This window comes from Triticum aestivum, chromosome 2A (assembly GCF_018294505.1).
Source record: "Triticum aestivum cultivar Chinese Spring chromosome 2A, IWGSC CS RefSeq v2.1, whole genome shotgun sequence".
Classification (NCBI taxonomy): Eukaryota; Viridiplantae; Streptophyta; class Magnoliopsida; order Poales; family Poaceae; genus Triticum; species Triticum aestivum.
This window is the reverse complement of record NC_057797.1, coordinates 46,701,874-46,717,613: the sequence shown is the minus strand read 5'-3', so window position 1 is coordinate 46,717,613 and position 15,740 is coordinate 46,701,874. Positions and strand designations below refer to the sequence as shown.

General features: G+C 51.3%; 2 protein-coding genes across 2 annotated transcripts; both read left to right on the top strand.

The window, feature by feature from the left end:
• Positions 1-7,173: 7,173 nt before the first annotated feature.
• On the top strand, positions 7,174-10,510 carry LOC123191465 (cytosolic sulfotransferase 5-like). Its single transcript, XM_044604191.1, has 4 exons — positions 7,174-7,231; positions 7,411-7,867; positions 8,168-8,513; positions 10,376-10,510. Exons 1-4 carry the CDS (start codon positions 7,174-7,176, stop codon positions 10,508-10,510), a joined length of 996 nt encoding a protein of 331 aa, XP_044460126.1.
• A 2,966-nt stretch (positions 10,511-13,476) lies between these two features.
• LOC123184630 (uncharacterized) lies at positions 13,477-15,419 on the top strand. The gene is made up of 2 exons (XM_044596721.1): positions 13,477-13,768; positions 13,866-15,419. Exons 1-2 carry the CDS (start codon positions 13,766-13,768, stop codon positions 14,577-14,579), a joined length of 717 nt encoding a protein of 238 aa, XP_044452656.1. The 5' UTR covers positions 13,477-13,765; the 3' UTR covers positions 14,580-15,419.
• Positions 15,420-15,740: the final 321 nt, after the last annotated feature.

The following is a 15,740-nucleotide window of genomic DNA, read 5'->3' as shown; positions in this document are numbered from 1 at the left end:
CCGTTAACTTAGCACTTGATCGTTTTAGTTTACTGTTATTGCTTTCTTCATGACTTATATATGTTCATATGACTATGAGATTATGAAACTCCCGATTACCGGAGGAACACTTTGTGTGCTACCAAACGTCACAACGTAACTGGGTGATTATAAAGGTGCTCTACAGGTGTCTCCGAAGGTAATTGTTGAGTTGGCATATATCGAGATTAGGATTTGTCACTCCGATTGTTGGAGAGGTATCTTTGGGCCCTCTCGGTAATGCACATCACTATAAGCCTTGCAAGCATTGTAGCTAATGAGTTAGTTGCAGGATGATGTATTACAAAACGAGTAAAGAGACTTGCCGGTAACGTGATTGGACTAGGTATTAAGATATCGACGATCGAATCTCGGGCAAGTAACATACTGATGACAAAGGGAACAACGTATGTTGTTATGCGGTTTGACCGATAAAGATCTTCGTAGAATATGTAGGAGCCAATATGAGCATCCAGGTTCCGCTATTGGTTATTGACCGGAAATGTGTCTCGGTCATGTCTACATAGTTCTCGAACCCATAGGGTCCGCACGCTTAAAGTTCGGTGACAATCGGTATTATGAGTTTTTGTGTTTTGATGTACCGAAGGTAGTTCAGAGTCCCGGATATGATCACACACATGCGAGGAGTCTCGAAATGGTCGGGACGTAAATATCGATATATTGGACGACTATGTTCGGACACCCAAAGTGTTTCGGGAGGTTTCGGACATATACCGGAGTACCGGGGGGTTACCGGAACCCCCCGGGGAGTTTATTGGGCCTATTGGGCCCTAGTGGGAGAAGAGGAGGGGCGGCCAGGGCAGTCGCCTGCCCCCTCCCCCTCTAGTCCGAATTAGACAAGGAGGGGGGCGCCCCCTTTCCTTCTCTTCCTCTCTCCCTTCCCTCTCCTCTCCTACTCCTACTTGGAAGGGGGGAGTCCTGCTCTCGATGGGAGTAGGACTCCTCATGGGGCGCGCCATAGGGGGCCATCCCCTCCCCCTCCTCCTTTATGTACGGGGAGGGAGGCACCCCTTGGAGACACAACAATTGATCATTGATCTCTTAGTCGTGTGCGGTGCCCCCCTCCACCATAATCCACCTCGGTAATATCGTAGCGGTACTTAGGCGAAGCCCTGCGTTGATAGCAACATCATCACCGTCATCACGCCATTGCACGGACGAAACTCTCCCTCGAAGCTCTACTGGATCGGAGTTCGTGGGACGTCATCGAGTTGAACGTGTGCTGAACTCGGAGGTGCCGTGTGTTTGGTACTTGGATCGGTCGGATCGTGAAGACGTACACTACATCAACCGCGTTATTCTAACGCTTCCGCTTTCGGTCTACGAGGGTACGTGGAGAACACTCTCCCCTCTCGTTGCTATGCATCACCATGATCTTGCGTGTGCGTAAGAACTTTTTTTGAAATTACTATGTTCCCCAACACTACATGCTATGAAGAAGGCCCTGGCATGGCAACACCTATAGTTACAAGCTATGAAGAATGCCCTTGCAAAGTATGAGCTAGAACATGAAGGTGTGAAGCATCTCGTGCCTACGCAGCATGGCCAAGAATCTGTGAAGATTACCCTTGTAGAGCACCAGAAAGTATTAGAAGATGTCAAGATTTTGCGTGACGAAGGAGGTGGTACTGCCAAGATTTTATTTTTTATGACGACGCTTTGGTGACGGTGACGGCCGGAAAATGTCACAGACCTATTTTCCACGACGAAAAACGGTTATACGCGACACAAGTGAAATGTCACAAAATAGAGCAAATTTTGTAGTGGGAATAGGTGACAAGAACTACAAGGCACATGCTTTAGTTCTTTAGTATTTATTTTGGACATCCAACATTTATCCTTCCAAAGGGTAAATACATTAAATGGTGTACCCGCAAAAAATACATTAAATGGTGAAAATTAACACTATGTTTTTTTAACAAGTGAAAGGGCCTCAAAGGACCCAAAACCATTGCATTAAATATGAAAGGGCAAAATTACAGTAAGCATCAGGACCTCACACCAAGTCATGCACTTTTATAGAAAGGACCTCAGATCGCAGAACTAGATTACAATTTGGTCCCCAAGAGCTTCAGCCCAGGGCCAAGCCCACCGTCGCCGAGGAGTACACCACTTGGGATGGAGAACTTGCCATAGTACGCTGATTAGAGGAGATGCCGCAGAATCTTAGATGAAGCCCAGCTGCCTCCTATTTGGCATATGCGCGAGGAGGAATAAAGGGCTACAACATTGAAGAAACCCGAAGTGCCACGACCACATGGTAGTCTTTTGATGAGAGAATGCGGCAACGACGAAGGAGAAGCCGGCCATTGACCGACCAAGCCTTTTTCCCTATGGGAAGAACACCAAGAAGGGCGCAAACACTCCTCTCTGAGCACCTTTGGCATTGAGCTCAAGGATCGAACTGAATCATCAGCTTGACGGAGAGCCCACCGCAGTAGCCATACCTAAGGGACGACACAACAACCTCCAGATCTAGACGGCTTGCGAGCTTATTAAAGAGAGGGCATACAGAGAAGTCACCTCCTGCCTCTTTCTCTGACCACTAGAGAACCACAAGAAGAAACACCATCATCGCTAGCCGTCGGATGCTGCTCGCATGCACCGACAACACCCATCTCACTGGCATAATGCCATACTCCACTAAGGAAAGCACAAACCTAAACTATGTTGCACATACACACTTGCTCTCCACCCAGTCCTACTAGAACCGGTTGCCGCCGTCGAAGAGGAAGGGGGCTCGAGCCTGCTTGAATTAATGGCGACTCTCAAAGGGGTTGAAAGAAACCACAACCTTGACCAGGTCCAGCTTCGGTAGTCGCAGGCCCGCGGGGATGCAGGACGACTATATGGTCGGAGCCCCAAAGAGAAAGAAGAAGAATTAAGGAAGAAAGTAGAACTTACATGTGGGCCCCATCTGTCATAACGTCCATCTTAATGGTCAATCAAGCAGAGTTGACCTTGTGGTATAACGTCCATCTTAATGGTCAATCTAATGGAGTTGACCTTGTGGTGTAATGTCCATCTTAATGGTCAATCTAATGGAGTTGACCTTATGGTACCACGTGGACCTAGTGGGTGGGCCACCTTTGCCATAGTAGCGATCAATTACAGACCAGTCACTAATCAAAGGCGGTACATCCTCCTTCCATATATATAGGACCTAATCCATTTTTTGAGGTTGCCTTTGACTATTGATTAGATTAATAATATATGAGATGTATAATGTGGAAATTATATCATTACAAGGTCCTTTCACATATGAATTTGATGGTGTGCTTTGTGTAATTTGCATGTCATATATTATTGCTCTAACATGTGGCTTCAATCCAAACATACTATAATCATAGGGTATACTTTCTGGTCGCAGGGCTTTGTAGTACTTCTCTTTGTAAAATGTATGTAAAACTTAATATATTTGGCGCCACAATCCCCATTCGTTGTTAAAAAAATAAACAGAAGCAAATTAGGCTCGACAGACGAAGCACTGTTCATGTTAGAGTTGTGTCGAATATTATTGTACAAGGTAGGTTACAGTTGGACTTGGTTTTGGACTGCGTGTAGACAGGGTAGGAGTCGTGTCCAAGTAGGACACTTATATCCTAGGCCTCTCATATATAGCGGGGGTAGACACACGATGTAACATATGCCAACATAATATCACAGGCACACAGGGGGAGCCGGCGGCGTGTGCCGACGCCCGGGTGGCCGAGGGTGCGGTGTTGTGACGGTGTCACGGGGAGGAGCGCCCGTAGTCAGACCCCGGAGATGTATCCATATCGACGAACCTCGTTAACAAATCTCGGTGTCGTGCTTGGGTGATTGCTTGATCCTCGATAGATCAACGGAGCGCCTCGGATTTATTCTAACAAGTGGTATCAGAGCAAGGTTCGAAGAGGCCATTGAATTGATCTAGAGGTGATATCGCTGAAAGATTAGATCGGTTTGTTCCGCTGTTATGTCCTGCGATTGGTGAGCATGGAAATTCCACAGAGATCGAAGGTTAGAAGCTAGCTTGGAGGAATGATGGGATTGAGAATCAGTCAGCGAGATCGGAAGCGATCGAAAAGCATGCAAGCGATGGTAGCAGCTGTTCGGGAACTTGGCGAGATCGATCGAGGGTAGATCGGATTTGATCGAAAGCGACGGCGGAATGTGCAGGAGTCAAAACGGTCCCGCCACTCTTTCGCGCCAAAACGTTCGCGTCGGCGCCCCCGGGCGCCCCCCAGCGCGCCGGGTTCGGGTTGGGTGCGCCGGCGCCAATTTCGGCCCAATCCAGCGAAAAACAGGCTCGTGATGGCGCGACTGAGCCGATTTTTCGGCGCCGGCGTTAAAAAACGGCCTTGGAGGGCATGTTGGGAGCGCGGCTGGAGATACTCTCATGACACGGACAGCGTGGGCGGCGGCTGCGTGTGCGAGGTGACACCAAAGGCAGGCTGGGAATTGCATTCGCTGCAGGAGGCAGCGGCCCGGCTCGGTGTCCCACATGAGGTTCAACGCGGGCGTGTCTCTGCAAAGACGCGCACATGGGCGCTGGTGGTGCGTGGTGCGGCCAGAGTGCTGCAGGCGGACGAGCTGTTCGGCAGCGTCGAGGTGTTCCTGAAGTACGTAATAAGCTGCAAGGCAACTAGAGAGATTTGTTTGAAAAAAAGGAACATTATTCGTTTCCAAGAGCTGCTACAACATCTTACAACATGGGAGTCCCAGCTATCATCAAGTTGATCCAAAGCGTGGAAAAGTAAAGTACAAGAAAAATAGTCAAAGAAAGTCACGTGGTGCTACATGCATGAAGCTGCTTGAGCTTGTTGCTAGAAGTATACGAGAGACTACAAGGGGACTACTACTTCTGTTGTTCTTTGCATTGTTCGCTGAGAAGATGACATGATGTTAGCAGGTGTTATTGTTTGGCATAGCAGAAAGGGGAATCGAGGCTGGCGTTGTGCGTATAAGGCTTGGAGGATCGAGTCTGAAGCACGTCCTAGCAGGATCACGCATGCACTGGGCGTCAGGCAAGGCACGAAGATGTGCGAGGCGGACATGACGCAGGGTGAAGTATGGTTGCAGTTGGATAAGTTCGACTGGGTCGGACTGTACAGTCTGATGGATCGACGGGGATGTCGGTCAAAGCATAAGACGGTGGTGATTTCGGCGACGACGACATAGGAGCGTGATGCTGATGGTGACCGACTTTTGGAGCGTGGAAACACGTGGTGCAGGTCTAAGGGCTTGTGCGGCTTCAACAAGACTATGACGCAGGGTTGATTCAAGGCGTTGTACACATGAGAGAGCTTGAAGTCGACAGGGCGCATGGTAGCATGGCCAACTACATAGAGTCATGTTGAAGGTGGAGCTGGAGTCTGATGGACGACTTCACTCTGTGCTAATGGAGGGGCTGCGACATAAATGCATGGAGAGTCAAAGCCTATTTCAGCGGGATAGCGAGAGACACGTGCATCGGACTGGGTACCAATGGTCTGATGGAGACGTGATACCCGGTATCGGTTGGTGATGATCGGTGGTCCTCTGCAGTGGGGGTTGAGTGGCGTGGGTCCGCGGCCTTGGGAGACTCGACCAGGACAACAGATGCTCGGCGCGGTGATACCGGTGAGGCATGCGGTAAGCACGGGACACAGCGACAGGGCAAGGCACTGGTGGTTGGAAAAATTATGCAAGAGGTGCTGAAGCAGTGTTGACGAGTACCGGATTCAAGTTGGTGACTGGGTCTATCGGTGCCGGAAGATGGACATGAGTTGACCATGGAGAATCTAAGAAAGTGACGGAGAGTCTGAAATTGTCAAAAGCTAAGAGAGTACATGGCCGTATATTCTGTGGTGTTTAGTGCACATGGCAAAGTGCGGGTGACAAATACAGAAGGAGGCAGAGTGCTATAGCCGTGGGACATATCAGAGACTATTCGGAAAAAGGGTGAGGCAACTGTGAATTTGACTCAGGATGACACAGGGCGACGGTGAAATTTCTTCAAATTTCAGACAGAAGGTCATCAAAAAGCGGTGATGTTGAGTTCAGATAACTCTTATATGTGGCGTCCAATATGTGAGTTGTTCATTTTCATGCAGATAGTGATCGGTGTGTGATGGCGTTGAACGGACACTCCGAATATTGGGAGCACAAAGTAGAGTAATGAGAAATTTAATTTTGCTTGAGTGTTGACTGTGAAGAAGACGAGAAGGGACTACAGTTGCAGGTGGAGTCACATGGAGTCTGGGAGTAGCAGCGTTGCTCATGGCGTATCTCAAGTCCAATATATAAGAAGGTTCGACGCGTGGACGAATTCAAGGTGGTGAAGAATATTCGTCAAAGTGGAGTTTGTTAGAGTTGTGTCGAATATTATTGTGCAAGGTAGGTTATAGTTTAACTTGGTTTTGGACTGTGTGTAGACAGAGTAGGAGTCGTGTCCAAGTAGAGACTTATCCTAGGCCTCTCATATATAGCAGAGGTATACACACGATGTAACCTATGCCAACATAATAGCACAGACATGCATGGGGAGCCGGCAGCGTGTGCCGACCCCCGGGTGGCTGGGGATGCGGTATTGTGACGGTGTCACGGGGAGGAGCGCCCGTAGTCAGGCTCCGAAAATATAGCCATATCGATGAAACTTGTTAACAAATCTTAATGTCATGCTTAGATGATTGCTTGATCCTTGATAAATCGGTGGAGCACCTCAGATTTATTCTAACAGTTCAGCCAAGAAATTGAAGAACTATTCTGTGCGCCATTGACCATCGTTGTTAATACGGTAGTCAGCCTGCAAACACAACACTTTGTCACACATCTCATTTTGAAATGGCATCAACCCAAGGCTGGATCTAAAAGGCCACTCTTCTTATTTAACTGTTTTGTTTCTTCCTTTTTGGGTCGAGCATTCTTTGTCTGTCTGTTTCGGGTATTATGTTCACGCCTGTCTGCGTCCATATAATGTATTGTATCTTGCTGTACTCATTTTACTTTTTTTATCAATGAAATGATACGCAAGCTTTGCGTATTCGCGAAAAAACTTATTTAACTGGTTCAAGTGGATTGATGTCAACACTGTGAATCGCATCTGCCGCCATTATTAACTCCTTGATTATTAGCGCCATTGGAAGTTCCGTGTACTACCAAACCAGAACCATGGCGGCCACTCCAGGCTCATCGTCTTGCCTCGTCGGCCCGGTCCCGTTCAAAGATTGTTGGCGGCGGCGGCGACCACGGCGTCTCCCCGCCGGAAGAGCAGGGGCTGATCCAGACTTAAAATTACCCGGTGTTCATATAAAAGAATACATGCCTACATATCAAACAATTGAATGGCCTACACACTAAGCTAATAAGTGCATGCAAATTGCACCCGGTACCAGTGACACTGGGTAGCTATACGTAGCTTCGCCCCTGCGGAAGAGTACGCGGACATCATCACCGACATGCCCGCCATCACCGTACGCGCAGGCCACTTGATGCGGCAGTGGCAGGGCGCTTGGCTGCCCCACCGGAGGGTGCCGGGGGTGCTCTCCTTCCAGCGGCGCTTCACGCCGCGCCCCGACGATGTGCTCCTCGCGAGCCCGCCCAAGTGCGGCACCACGTGGCTCAAGGCCCTGTCGTTCGCCACGATGGCGCGGGCCGCCTACCCGCCCGGCGACGGCGACCACCCGCTCCTCCGCCTCAACCCGCACGACTGCGTGCCTCTGGTCGACAGCCTGTTCAGCGCCGGGCAGGAGACGAAGCTGGATGCGCTGCCGTCGCCCAGGCTGATGAACACGCACGTGCACCACTCCCTGCTGCCTCCCTCCGTCGCCCACAGCCCCGGCTGCAAGATCGTCTACGTCTGTAGGTATCTACTGTACCACGTAAAACCTACCATTTCTCTCTGCTAATTTTCATCCAGAGAGTCAGAGCTGGAGGAGATCACACTGCTAGCTAGCACCATTGACTTATGCATTGCGTACACAGCAACCATATGCCGTTAGTTTACTCATACATGTGGTACATTTTTTATTTTGAAATAAACGTGGTACTGGTACTCAATGATTCTTAGTTTGTTTTTACTCCCATTCCATATGATTTTTGGCTACTCAAATCTATCTGCATCCATTTCTCAAAAAGTAAAAATAAAATCTCTATGTGCATCCAGGGAGCCCAAGGATATGCTGGTTTCCCTATGGCACTTCTACAAAAGCTCCGAGACCACGGACGGCAGCACGTACACGTTCTCCGACTTGTTCGAGAATGCATGCGAGGGCAAGCACTCCAACGGCCCCATCTGGGACCACATCCTCGGCTACTGGCCGGCAAGCCAAGCCACCCCGGGGAGGGTCCTCTTCCTGCGGTACGAGGAGATGCTGCGTGACCCGATCGACAACGTCAGGGAGCTGGCGCGGTTTCTCGGGGTGCCGTCCACGGTGACCGAGGAGGCGGCGGGGCTACTGGAGGACATCGTGAAGTTGTGCAACATCGAGACGCTAAGGGCATCTCCAGCCGTTGGCCTTTTTAGGAGGGGCAAAAAATCGCCCCCTAAAGCGCACCGGCGTCAAATCGCGCACTGAGGACGTGATGCCTTCCAGTCGGGTCCCCACGGGTTTTTAAAAAAGTCAAATACGGCGCAAACATGACTCAAAATTAACGTAAACAACAGCGAGTTCGTTCAAATTTAAACATACTTTATAAAAAAAGGAAAAAACTACCGCGGACTACCCCGCAGTCTCCCTCGCCGCCCGCCCACGCGGTTCTACATGCCGAGGAGGCGGTAGAACCGCGTGTAGTCACCGCCGTCGTCGTCGTCGTCGTCGCCCCCGCCGACGCCTCCGCCGTCCCTGTTGCATCCCTCCCCTAGTTGGCGCGGCGGGTTGGACGGTCCGGGGGCGTCGTCGTCGTCGTCGCTGTCGAGGACCACGACGCCGTGCTCGTCCTCGCGCCCACGCTTGCGGGCGGCGATCTCCTCCAGGGCCCAGCGCTGCCGGACCATCTCGTCGCGGAGGTAGTCATCCCGCGCCCACCGCAGGGCGTCCTCGTCGGAGAAGCCACGCCGGGTTATCTCCTCGTACTCCACGGGGAGGTCGGGCTCCGGCTTGGGCTCGACGAGGACGAAGCGGCCGGTGTGGGAGGCGTTGTCGCCGATGCGGACGCCGGAGTTGCGGGTGCGCGCGCTGACAGGCGCGCCCTGGGGCTCCGGCTTGACGGGGCGGAGGTGGAGGCAGGGGGAGCCGCCGGACGAGGAGGAGGACCCCCCGGTCTCCATGCACCTCGGGGTCCAGGAGCTTCCCCGGCGGCGTGTGAAGGACGGGGGTGCGGGGTACTCGAGGCGCGGCGTGTTGCCGCCCTCGATGTACTCAAGGACGGCCTCCAACGTGCGCCCGGGCATGCCCCACCACCGACGCCGGCCGACGGCGTTGAGCCTGCCGGAGGGCTCGACGCCGTTGGTGGCCTCGAGCTGCTCGGCGTGACGGCGGCGGAAGTAGGGCTCCTAGAGCGGGCTGTCGGGGACGTACCGTGGCCCCTCCCTCGCCGCACGCGGCAGGGACGAGCGGATGCGTGCGATCTCCGTACACCGCGCCGCGCCGGTGGGTGTCGGGGGCACCGGCACGCCGCCGGCGCTGATCCTCCACGCCCCGGGTACCCGCATGTCCGGCGGGACCGGGTACTCGGCCTCGAAAAGGAGGTGAGCCTCGCTCTCGTGAAGATGGCGGCGGCCGAAGCCGTTCGCCGCCGCGCCGTCGCCTGGGAAGCGCTCGGCCATGGGTGCTGGAGATGGCGAGAGAGAGGAGAGGGAGGAACGACGACGGTGAGAGAGAGGAAAGGGAGGAACGACGACGGCGAGAGAGTACGAGTCGCCGAGTGCGCTGGGGCGCGTCTTATATAGGCCGAGGCGCCGCCCGTGCGCGAGCCGCCATGAGTACGCGTGGCGGACGAGGGAGGGCGAGGGACGCGCGTCATCCGGTCTTCACTGCGCCGCCCGTGAGGCATCAATGGCTCAGGCTGACCGGCGCGGCAGCGCGGCAGCTTTGGCATTGATTCGTCGCTGGAAACGAGACAATGAGGACGACGAAGGGGCGAGAAAAAGGTAGAGTCGCTAACGCGGCGGGCCCGCGGCTGTTTCGCGCCAAAACAGTTCGCCCTGGTGCCCCCGGGCGCCCCCCCAGCGTGCCGGGTTCGGCCTGGGTCCGCCAGCGCTGTTTTCGGCCCAAGCTGGCGAAAATCGGGCTCCTGGGGACGCGACTGGGCCGATTTTTCGGCGCCGGCGCAAAAAAAAAACGCCTGGGAAGGCCTTCCTGGGACGCGGCTGGAGATGCCCTAAGGGGCGTGAGTGCCGATAAGATGTGCGCAAACGGGGGTCTTTGTCAAGTTCCCGCATACATCTTTCTTCGCGAAGGGGGTGGCAGGAGACTGGGTGAACCATATGACGCCGGAGATGGCACAACGCTTCAATGCCATTGTGGAGGAAAAGCTTCATGGCTCAGGCTTGTTTTTGAAGTCTTAGTTACCACATGACCTGTTTTTCAACAAATTTTTTCTGTGTGTTGGTGTTCCATTATTATCTTTTATCACCATTTTATTCTTTTTAGTTTTATTTGGTTCAAGATTGCAGTCTTATTATTATTTAATTTGACTTGCTTCGAATAAAGGATAGGGAATACCTAGAAGAAACGTTCTCCTGTCCTCCACATGATGGCTTTCTCCTCTCCTCTCCCCTCTGGGGCTCCCCCTCCCTCTCCCTGCCTCCTTCTCCAGTGGACGTCTCCCTCCCTTCTCCTTCCCCTCCCCTCGCCGTGGTGTCTCCCCCTTGTCAAGTCAGCCCTAACGGGTGGGCCTCGCCTGTCATAAACGCGTTTAAATCGTCTAAAATGGCCACTATCCGAAAGTAGTTTTTAGCAAAAACTTAAGGTTCAACTAGTTGCTTTTTGTTGACATTTTGAAAGTGGTAGTTTAGTGGGACACAAACCTCGATTCTGGTAGTTTGTTGTTAAATACTTCCTCCATTCCTTTATGTAAGGTGTATTTGTTTTTTGATAAAGTTCCACAATGTAAGGTGCATTTCTTCTAATTCCTTGTAGTTCCGATTTTGGCCCACTAGAAAAAGGAAAGTATCTCTCCCCTAATTGCATGTATCTCTCCTTGTAGAGAAAAAAGGGAAAGTATCTCTCCCGATTGTGTGTATCCCTTCCTTTCCTAATCTAAATGATTTACTTGCCGCTAATCAACGAATTAGACAAGGGTAATTTTGTCCTAAATTATCAATAGTTATGTGCCTTGGTCGCCGTGCTAGAAACAATACACCTTAGATAAAGGAACGGAGGGAGTACTTCATTTAGTGCATACTCCCTCCGTCCGCAAATAAGTGTGATCTAGCTTTTGTTCTAAGTCAAAGTTTTAAGATTTTGACCAACTTTATAGAAAATAATAGTAACATATATGACATCAAATTGCTATATTATCAAAGTACATTCCAAAACGAATATAATGATATTAATTTGGTGCCATAAATGCTTTTACTCTTTCCTAGAAAGATGGTCAAAGTATTAAGACTTTGACTTAAGACAAAAGCTAGATGTACACTTATTTACGGACGGAGGGAGTATCCTGCAATGTTCGTTCAACCTATACAAGGAGAATTTACAAGATTGTTACTTCAAGCTCATGAAGAATTCCACAATGCTGCCTCCTGTTCGTCGATTAGATTTCAACGAAGTAACTATTACATTATTTCCCCAAAAAAAGAAGTAACTAGTACATCATTATTTGATTTTTTATTTTTTGCGGATAAGTACATCATTATTTGATGTGTGAGATAGCTTCTCCATCATCAGCTGGAGCACAAGAACATGTCGTTTTTTTTATGATGTGTTGTATATTGGTGTCCAGGCAAAGTGTAGTAAGCTGGAGTACTATTTCTATTTGACCAAAACTAGAAGTGTTCGTTAACTAGGATCTGCGCTACCCTCCGGACCATGGCTTGCTCAGGCCCTCGGCCACCGTCGCATCCCTCGTCGCCCCTTTTTCCGTCCAGCCGCCCACCTCCGTGCACCGTTTGTCCTTCCACTGCTCCGTTGCTCGCGCGTCCGGCGGCGCCCTGTGCCTCTTCGGTGGGGGGCGTTGCTCTCGCTCCTGCGGTCCTGGCCCCGACCTATATGAGACTTCCTCTTCTCCGGTCGTGATCCGACGGCTTGGGATTGCTTGGACTCTGGCTAGGGCGAAATCCCTGCATTCGATGCTGGCAGCGGCGACACCCGCAGGTGTCGTCCCCTCCTTGGAGGCGTTGTCACGGCCGTTTCTGAGCCCCTCTTTAAGCAGCGGGGGAAACCATAGGTCCGGCTATCCGGATCGGACGGCGGCGATGTCTTGGCGTCGTTCTCCTTCATGAAGGCGTCATCATGTTTGCTTGTGGCGTCTTCGGGTCTGGATCTGAGGTTGTTGGTCGTCTTGGTGTTGGTTTGGGCTACTTCTCAAGATGGCAAGTTTAGCTGTGTTTCTTCATTTTGGGCCGAACATTCTTTATTTCTCTGCTTCGATCACCATGTTCACGCTTCTTGCGTCCGTGCCATGTGTTGTATCAAATCCTGTACTCTTTCTAATCTTCTTCTAGGAATGATATACAAGCTTTGCGTATTCCGAAAAAAGAAGTGTCCGTTAACATTTTTCCCTTCATCATCGTCAACTGAAATTGTGACCAATAAGTTAAAAGAGACCCCTATTGAATAACTTGTGTCTTCATTCAGTATTCTGAATTTCTTCACACTGAACCTGATGTCTTCGGTCAGTATTCTGAATCTCTGTACTTGGAAAAGTTTCCGGCACAGGGATCGCGCCCGTGCGCGCGGCTCTAAACTTGTCGCTCCTGCTCGTGTGACTGCTCGTTCGATGGGACGACAAGTACGAAGTGTTCCAGTGCACCTTCCTTGTGGCGGCGGCGGCGGCTGCAATAGCACACGAACACACATCCAGCAAGGGTCCGTCGTTGGCCGCAATTCAGAATCGTGAGATGTGGGAATCGGACGAGACTTGCCTGCTCCCCGGCGTGTGTCCATCCGTGCTCCCGCGTACGTGGCTTGATTTGATTGGAATAAAATAAGGCATGGCCCCACTCCCTTAAAATCAGGGGAAGATGATTAGATTAAAAAGAAAAAAAAGAAAAAAAAACAACCGTATGATGAAGTGGGAGCACGGATGGGAATATGGGGAGGGAGCAGGCAAGCCGGATCCGTGGGAATCGGGAATGGTAAACAGTGACTGGGAACGGGGATTTACTGCCTAATTATGGATTAATGCGGCAGGGTGCTTTGAGATTAGCAGTGCCACTTGTCATGTTCTGGAGGGGGTCTTTCTTGTTGATGAAGAAAAAAACCACGTCCTATAGGATTTTCTTCCCTTGCATTTGCTTTGTGTCGAGGATGGAAAGCTCCAAAAATTACATCTCCCAAATTATCGGACGTCTTGTTAATAGCGGATTTTACCAGAAATAAAAACTACTCACCAATCACGTCCAATCAGCTAGACCTAGATCCCTTGCTCATTTTCAACTCATCTTCAAGACCAGATCGATGAGGACACGGTCGCAGAGCCGGAGACATGGCGGTGCATCTCCGGGCACCGGCGGCAGCGGTCGTCTCCCGAGGTTCGAGGGCGTGATGACGCGAGCGCGGCGCCGCCGTTGTGGAGTTGCCGATCTTCTGCCGCTGGCTTGCACTCGCAATGGCAACGAGTCTGTTCGCTCGAGGAAGCGACCGCGAGCTAAAGAATGGTAAGTCCGGCCGGCCGGAGTCCTCCTCCCTTCCACAGTAGTTTTTCTTTGCCTGTCAGGCCGGCAGCTCACTGTGACCGTGGTAACCTTCTGGCAGGAGGGACTGGGCCAACCTGACGACCGATATCGTCAGGGACGTCGCCGGCCGCCTGTGGTCCACAGATTCTCCATGGCCAGCGGCGCAGTACAACCGCTTGCGGGCCGTGTGCAGGACCTGGCGCGAGTCCACCTCCGTTTGCAGCCTGGATATCCGCTTCCGCCCCCGTGGCTGGACGCCAAACCCGATAGACAGCATAAGTTGGGCTGCCGCCTCCGCCACGTCTCCGGAGTCCGTATCTATGTCGAACTCCACGCGCTCTCCAACAATTACATCTTTGCCGTTACTGAAGGCCTCTTTGTTCTGCACGACAAGAAGTCCACCGACATTGCCCGCCTCCTCAACCCCCTCACCGGCAGCCTCACCGAGTTCCCACCCATCACCAAGGTGCGGGCATACGATGGCTCCGAACTCAAATCCAGCCAAGCCATCAATGCCTTGAAGCTCTACTTCTCCGACCCCAACGTGTTGTTCTGCTATTCCGCTGGCATCGACGACTCGACCTCCCCACCCACTCTTGTTTTCGGTGTGATAAATGATGGGGAATTGCACGTCCTCTACGCCAAGCCTGGCGATCACCACTGGGTATCTGTTCACAACCTGCCGAACTGGGCTATGTGGCCGGACATTGGTGGGCTTGCCTGGTATTTCACACCGCCGCCTGGCGTTTGGCTGCCAAAAAAGATTTACGTGTACTCATTAGGGGATAGCTAATGGTGCCGATTTTGGGAGGATCTGAGTGTGAACCAAGGGATAGTTGCTGCTGTTTTTGTTGTGATGGAGTCGTCAGACATTCCCAGGGAGAGTACCAAACAAGAGAGACAATGTTTATTTGAGGTACTACAATTTGTACTTCTTCAGTTTACACAGATGTGAGGTTCCTTACTGAATTTTACTGCTACTAGCTGAATCTTACTACATCCTGATCGTTTATTTTCACTACTATACCTGCTGGCTGAATTTTTACACTCATGTGAAGCTCCTTGCTGAAATCTCTTCTTGTTGTGATTCCTGCATAGGTATTCATATATTGTTGATGTTTTTCTTCCTAGCTGCTAAACCTCATAATACAACAATGAATCCCAGTTTTGTGCACACGAAACATAGGAGCCTGGGACGGGTCTAGAAATTTAACTTTGGGTGTTCAAATTCCAACCAACACAAAACATAAGGGTGAAAATCTGAAAAAATTGTTCATGCCTTTGCGCAAGTAAGGTGAAAAATGAAAATTCCCTCCTCTCCGCCTCTGGCATCAAAGGCCACCGCCGTGCTCTCCTTGTCCACCCCCTGCCGCCTCTTGTCTGCCACTAAACTCTGCCATGTTGTTCTTTTTTCTCAAATACGCACAAGCATGCGTATTCTTGCATTAAAGAAGAAGCGGCAAAAAAGCCGGATACAAGGCCTTTCGGCCATTACAACGCTAATCATGAGAATTAGCCTCCACATCCAGCACGCACACCCACCCTACCTACTAAAATACAAGCTTCTTTAGTCCAACCTCATGCCAAGGACGATGAGGCAAGCCACAGAGCAACCTAGCCACGTCACAACCAACACCGAGACCTCTACAACAAGATCAATATCCAAGGCCAACCCAAACCAACGTACCGCCACCCATTTACGCCAAGAGGAACTCTGCCATGTCTGGCTTCCCTGCTCGGCTGCACCTCCATCCTTCTTGTCCTCCACAGCTTGGCCCGACGGCGGCCTCATAGGAGCCATGGGGCACCGCCATTGGTGGAGCTTGCACCAAAAAGCTGGGCGTGCTGGATATGTCAGGCTGCAATTAATTGCTACGAACTCGCACTCTATGTCCCATGACTAATGTGAGGGAAAGCTTCTGAGAATCCAAGCTGGGCGCCGGCTCAGTTAATC